This window comes from Solanum pennellii, chromosome 2, assembly GCF_001406875.1.
Source record: "Solanum pennellii chromosome 2, SPENNV200".
Taxonomy (NCBI): domain Eukaryota; kingdom Viridiplantae; phylum Streptophyta; class Magnoliopsida; order Solanales; family Solanaceae; genus Solanum; species Solanum pennellii.
Genome location: NC_028638.1, coordinates 42,692,857 through 42,699,699, shown reverse-complemented (window position 1 = coordinate 42,699,699; position 6,843 = coordinate 42,692,857). Strand labels below are relative to the sequence as shown.

The 6,843-nt window shown below is 34.0% G+C and overlaps 1 protein-coding gene across 2 annotated transcripts in view; it reads left to right on the top strand.

The window, feature by feature from the left end:
* The first annotated feature begins 1,254 nt into the window (after nucleotides 1-1,254).
* The window catches only part of LOC107011217 (UDP-arabinose 4-epimerase 1-like), a 6,964-nt gene continuing 1,375 nt past the window's right edge, over nucleotides 1,255-6,843 (top strand). Inside the window, exons 1-9 of one of the 2 annotated variants that reach the window (XM_015210627.2) lie at nucleotides 1,255-1,392; nucleotides 2,154-2,318; nucleotides 2,621-2,745; nucleotides 4,277-4,390; nucleotides 4,543-4,650; nucleotides 4,734-4,825; nucleotides 5,952-6,093; nucleotides 6,199-6,293; nucleotides 6,438-6,567. In XM_015210627.2, the coding sequence (XP_015066113.1) occupies nucleotides 2,258-2,318; nucleotides 2,621-2,745; nucleotides 4,277-4,390; nucleotides 4,543-4,650; nucleotides 4,734-4,825; nucleotides 5,952-6,093; nucleotides 6,199-6,293; nucleotides 6,438-6,567 (867 nt within the window). In that variant the 5' untranslated portion in view covers nucleotides 1,255-1,392; nucleotides 2,154-2,257. Of the gene's footprint in view, nucleotides 1,560-2,153; nucleotides 2,319-2,620; nucleotides 2,746-4,276; nucleotides 4,391-4,542; nucleotides 4,651-4,733; nucleotides 4,826-5,951; nucleotides 6,094-6,198; nucleotides 6,294-6,437; nucleotides 6,568-6,843 lie in introns of both variants that reach the window. The other variant, XM_015210628.2, reaches the window with a different exon arrangement.

Genomic DNA, 6,843 nt, shown 5'->3' with positions numbered 1-6,843 from the left:
GCTCTAGATTGGGTGAATCATACATATAGTCACCCTAACTTTTTCATCATTATGTTAAATTTATAATAAATCGTTTTTTTTTAAAAGATAATTAAAATTCAACTATTACGATAATGAAGGAAACATATTAAATTAAAAAAATCTTATTAACATGCATATTTTATCATTTCATTACAATAAATGAATGTTGATCTTACAAAATTAACAAAACATTCATGTTTTATTACGAAATGTATGAGAAAGATTCTTAATAGTTACACCTCTTAACGATTATACTCTTATAAATATCTAACTAATTTATAAATACATCTAATTATTTTATCAAATATTTAATATTTCTCATCATATATATATATATATATATACAACCTACAAATATTAGAAAATATCTATCACTATTTGACATGTAACATCATCAAGGTCTAAAAGTGCTTAGCAACTTTGAAAATTTGAATGAAAAATTGGCCAAATTTGAAAAGTCAACAAAAATAGGAAATCCAAGTTTGAATTTAAACACAATTATAATAATTATTAAATTCAGAAAATATAGCATTAAAAACAACAAAAAATGAAAAAATAGCTGCCTCTCTTTCTTGCTTCCACCCACGAGAAAAGTGGACACCAACCAACAAATAAAAAAGGTCCACTGTAAAATTATAATTTATAAAAATGAAAAAATTATTTTTAAAAAATTTGAAATAAGTATAACCAAAATACTCGAATAATTAAGCATAGAAAACGAGCTCATTGACTCTTCCTTGTAAATGTACTACTAACACATAACACAAAATAAGTTTATTTTCGAAAGAATAAACTATTAACACATGATATAATCACGTAATTTATGAAAGAGTAGAGTAGATTGTGGATAGTGTTTTAAGTAAATGACTCGTCGAATAATCATAGTAAAACTTTTTAAATTTTTTTTTAGAAAATGCTATATCATTTTTAATCCTCGACTATTTTAAACTTTGAATATATATTTATTACTTCCTTCGTTTGAAAAAGAATAATCTTCTTTCCTTTTTAGTCTGTTTATATGATTTTTTTCTTTTTTTTGGTAATATTTTAATTTCAGTTTTTCACGTGACATGTTTAAGGAAACAAAATCAAAATGCATTACGTATATTTGATCTAACTATAATTTAGAATTGATTTTTTTTTATACTGTTAAACTCTGTGTCAAGTCAAATCAAATTATTCTTTCGAAAACAGAGTGAGTAAATCGATAAAATAAAATAGTAGTAACACATGGCTAGCTAATGCCACTTCTCCATTTGGTATTTGACTTGATATTCTCAACAAATAAATAAATCAGTATACGCGCAAGAGACTAAGGACTTTGTTTGTTGTTCATCAGCTCTACCGATACACTGAACCTTCTCCCTCTTTGTACGTTTTCTTTTTTTTTGTTTTCCCATAAAAACATGATCGTGGACTCTACTCAATTCTCTTTCTTCTACTATAAATTTCTTTAGAAGATATTTTTTATATGTTAGTTCATAGATCTCTTGATCATAAGGAGTTTTACTGTATAGTTTTGGAAATTGAAGCTGAAGGTTTGCTACATTAGTGATTTCTCTTTTGTAATTTGTGTTGCTTTTTCTCTTTTATGGGTATGGTTTTTTTTTGGGGTTTAAATTGGAAAAAAGATTGTATTTTTGGGTTGTTTTTGGTGTTCTCTGTTCTGGGTTTGAGTTTTCTTGAATGAGAAAGAATTGTTCTTTTCTGGGTATTTTATGGGGTTTGTTTGTTTTATGTGGGAATATTATTGATAAAGTCGTAACTTAATTTCAGGTTTCAGTTCAACTGAAATGCTGTTTCTTTTGCTGAATTTTCAACTTAGATCCTTTGGGAAATTTGAAATTTGTTGTTTTTTATTCATTCTTGGTTTACAAGTAGGTTATTTATTACGAACGGGATTTTTTTTCAATTTTCTTGATCTTTCCTGGAAGTTTGATTTGGGGGTGGGTGGGGTGCAAAGGAAGGGTCAAACTTCATATCTGAGTTTGTGATAATTATGGCCATCTTTTTGAGACAGGCCCAGTTATTGATTGCTTTTTGTTTAGCTTTTGGGTTAAGTTTTAGTAATCTGTGTTTGAGTTTTTAAATAATGATAATCGAAGAGTAAATTCTTATGTTTGTTGCTGCAGACTGATAACAGTTCCACATACAAGGAAGGGGCTTACTTGATCAGTAGTTTCAAGTAATAAGATAATCTAATTTGATTGGTTGCCTATTTGGCATTGGAGAGATTATGCTAGGCTTGGGCAGGGGAAGAGCTCAAACAAGGTCTAGCAGATCTATGTCTCTAGGAGGTGAGCCATGTTCATTGGAGTAGTTTGTTTCTTTTTCTTGTTATATACATTCTGTTTCTGGCTAGAATTTTTTATGACCCGAAACGCTTATCATTGGGCTGGTTCTGTTTGGTTAAATCATGAAAGTTGTATTAGTAACAGCTAGGCAGTTGATGGCAATGTAAAACATTTCAATTGTGGTCCTTGGATATATTTCTGCTGATGGTTACGCAATGTGGTCAATGATCTTTCTTTGTTCTTACTTATTGTGAATAACACTTGTTTTTAGGGTCTCAAACTATTACTTGCTTTGGTGATTGTAGGCATTGATTATGCAGACCCAAAGAAGAAGAGCAATTTTGTGGGTAAAATTCTTATGGCTGCTGTGCTAACAGCGCTATGCATTCTTATGCTCAAGCAGTCTCCAACTTTTAATACCCCAAGTGCAGTAATTCCCTGATCCTTCTCTTTGTTGAATTATTTTCTCAGTTTTGTGTCTATATGCTTGGATTAGATTGACAGTTTGATATTTGGAGTTTTATATAATGGACTGCATTTCTCTTGTGTCATTACTAGCATGGGTTTCTTTTGTACTTTTTATTTGACATGAGATGGTTGTATAGTACATTTGTTCTTTTCTACAAGTTCTGAGTCTTTGTTTCTTTAAGATAGTGGGAATATTTAACCAACATCTTCCAATAGAAAAAACCTCCCAGAAGTGTATACCTCTTAGGTTATCTTCGTTATCGTCTGTTTAAAGTTGAGTTATCGTGTGGGTCTTGAAATGGAAATGCTTCTCAAATCTTGGCTCAGTTTGAACAAATTTACTAATGTTTCTAGTTGTCTCGTGTAATTTCACATGCTCTATCATGAATTCAGAATGCACCTCCAAACATGTGGTTCTTTGAATCATCACCTTAGAATTCTAGATCGATTATCAATGTAACTTACCATTGACCAACCAAAGTGATGTTCTCTAATGTATAGGATGCTTGGAATCTTTTACTTAAATCTTAGTCCAATCAGCTGAGACACAAAGGCTGCTGTAACTGCCGTGTCACTAAGAGTAGTGACAATTAGGTTTCTCCTCCATGCATTTATTCCTGTGCCCTTCTCCAAATAATGGTGAAAGGTCCTTATATATATGAAACTTGGATACATCACCTCTTTTGTACACATCAGTGCACTGTCTACTTGTGGATGGTCTACTTCTGCTTTTGGTGGGTGGTCATTTAGAGGGCTGGCGTGGCATTAAGTTCCGTTTGTGCAGATGCTTGGATATATTGATACTTCTACTTTTTGTGGAACACTACATTGTCACTTGCACCATTACAAGCAATGGCAACTGGAGAACTAGTTTGGTAATATATCTTGGTTTGTGGCAGTTTCCTGATAGCTAAAGCCTCTCGGTCCAAGTAGCTAATTACACTTAAGAAATGCCAAGTTGTTTATTTTCCTGCAATTGTTGGAACCCTTTGAAATCTTGAGTTCTTCTCAGTCCCTTTTTCTTTGATGCTTCATGTTACAAGCATTCTTCTGTTGATCATGAAATTTCTGTACCATTAAGCAGTTTAGGATTCCAGCGTACTTTTCTCAATTCACAATATCTCCAATTTCTATTTCATAGTTTGTACTAATGGGCCGTGTACAGTGTAAGATGAAGAAGGATTTTAAAATTCGAAATATCCTTTTCATCTTACTATCAAAGGATTCTGTTTGCATCTATCTTTCATTGCCTTGACATATCCTTGTCGAACAGGTCTGAAAAAGGTGTACATATTTTATTCAAACTTTCAAATGCACTAAAAATTAACAAATTTCTGCATGTATCCGTATCAGATGCACCAAATGTGTGCCCGTAGCCAAGTCCGTTTGGCATTGGATTTCCTTTGCAACAAAAGATTGAAGTTCTTATGGTTTTGAAATTCTAAGCTTTGTTCTCATTGTGTTTGGTTTTTCTTGTTGATGCTTTCTCCTAGTTCTCTCGCCATCAACCAGGTGTTGTTCATGTCTTAGTCACCGGAGGTGCTGGCTACATTGGTTCCCATGCAGCATTACGACTTTTAAAAGAAAATTACCGGGTGACGATAGTGGTAATATCTCCTTCTGAAGTTGTCATTAGATCCTTTGACAGTCATTCTTGAATGACTCTTTTTTCTACTTTTAACTTCACTTTATGGTCTTATGAGCATGAAAATGCGTAAATGAGACACTCAATAAGAAAAATGATTTACCAATTCGACAGGACAACCTTTCACGAGGAAATATGGGAGCTGTGAGGATTCTGCAAGAATTATTTCCTGAACCAGGGAGGCTTCAGTTTATATATGCTGACTTGGGGGATGCAAAAGTGGTAAACTGCAGCTGTTCTGAAACTACCTACTTTATTGTTATTGTTATTTGACATTCACTAATTTCCATAACTGAAATGAGCAGGTCCACCAGATATTTTCCCAGAATGCTTTTGATGCTGTGATGCATTTTGCAGCTGTAGCATATGTCGGAGAGAGCACCCTCGATCCTCTAAAGTAAGTATAGTTGATCTTTCTGTAAAGCTTTCCATCATAACATGTAATGGAGAGTTAGCATTCAAATAAATAAATAAATGTAAATTAGTGTTTCACTTGGTGCATTGTGCAAGGAATAGAGAACTAAATCTTTTACAGTGTAAGCCAAAGCATCAAGTATGTACAGATATTGCATCTCTGTCAAAGTTGGTTGTATGTATCACTGATGTAGCATTATTTTTTCCTGCCTTGATTGGTTTTTACTCCGAATACAAGCAAATTAAGGCTAGTATTACCAGTGTTGTGAAAGGCGATTGCCTCGTCGCCAATGGCGAGAGTCGAGGCAACCCTTAATTGCCTTTTAGCTTTTTGGCAAGGCGATCTTCAAAAGGCGCCGCCATGGCGAGAAAGGTGTCGCCTTTTGTATTTTCTTTTAAAAAGGTAACCAATTTAGGGTTTTAAAAGTTAAAAAGGTAATTTTAGGATTTTCGACTAGACTCCTCGAGCGACCAGCCAGAATTTTCCAGCGACTCCAAAGTTCAACCAATACATTGTTCGTTCTTCAGATTTCCTTTTTCTTCTTCTTCTTCAAACGTCAGAGTCACTTCTACCCTTTGTTTTTTTCTCTGTTTTGATTTTTGTTCTATTTTTTGCTCATTCAAGTTCTAATCATGTACAATCTATTTTTAGTTTTTGAATTGAAATATTTGCTAATATCTTGTTGCTATTGAAATTTTGATTATTTATATATGCAATTAAATATTTTAATTTTTTGGTATTAATCGGGTCGCACTTCAAAAAGGCGAGCGCCTCGCCTTGTGCAAGGCAGACCCTTTTCGCCTTTATCACCTTTTGCCATCCAAAACACTAAGTATTACTACTTTGAATCGTATGTGTAATTTTATGTGACTTCTTATCTGAAAAGTGCAATTTGCTTTAGGGGGCTTGGAATTTTTATCATTTTTCTCGAACTTGTTTGGATTAAATATTTCTAACCGAAGGAGCTAGCATGTCTCATTAATGAGTATATTCAGAGTAATTTCCATGTCGTGATACTGTATAAAGTTAAATATTCCTCTGGTAATTTGGTTATTTGCCTTTGTCCTCTGAAACTCATATTTCATGAGGTGCTGCATGTTCCAATCAGGTACTATCACAACATTACTTCAAATACGCTCACTGTCTTAGAAGCTATGTCAGCTCATGGAGTTCCCACATTGATTTACTCTAGTACATGTGCAACATATGGAGAGCCTGAAAAGATGCCTATTACCGAAGAAACTCCACAGGTGGGTGTAAAGGCTGTATTCTCTTCTAGTATGCTAGAACCGTATGATTGCCTCTCTCTTATGTCAATGGTACGCAACAGCTGAGAGTTTTTCGTCAAATTGCAGCTCCCTATTAATCCATATGGAAAAGCGAAGAAAATGGCAGAGGATATTATTTTGGATTTCCATAAGAACTCAAACATGGCTGTCATGATTTTGAGGTAGGTGTTCGATATGTCTTTGCTAATATACCCTTTCCCTTTGATCGATGGTTGAAACCCGAGTCATAACTATTGGTTGACTGGCTATGTCTAGCACAATTAGCATGGGTTAAATTAATGCTAAATTGTTTTCTGAAAATACAGGTACTTCAATGTGATTGGATCTGATCCAGAGGGAAGACTAGGAGAAGCTCCCCGGCCTGAACTTCGTGAACATGGGCGAATTTCTGGTGCTTGTTATGATGCAGCTCGTGGAATCATACCTGGTCTCAAGGTCAGCCAATAATAGCCATATCTGTACTCGATGTATTTGCTATTTATCATCTATGTACTCGCGATTGTTGAACTGTCAGAAGTCGCTTCATGCATGGAGCATTTCTAATATCTACCAGAAAATATCTGGTTCTTACGAGTAAAATTCATACAGATAAAGTTTATTGGCTACACTATTCTGATACCCAGTTGCCATTGTCACTCTTAATAACATGCAAAAGACAAACATTCCGCTGTTCTATCAGCAATTCTTCTAGTATGGCTATAAGAGGGGGGG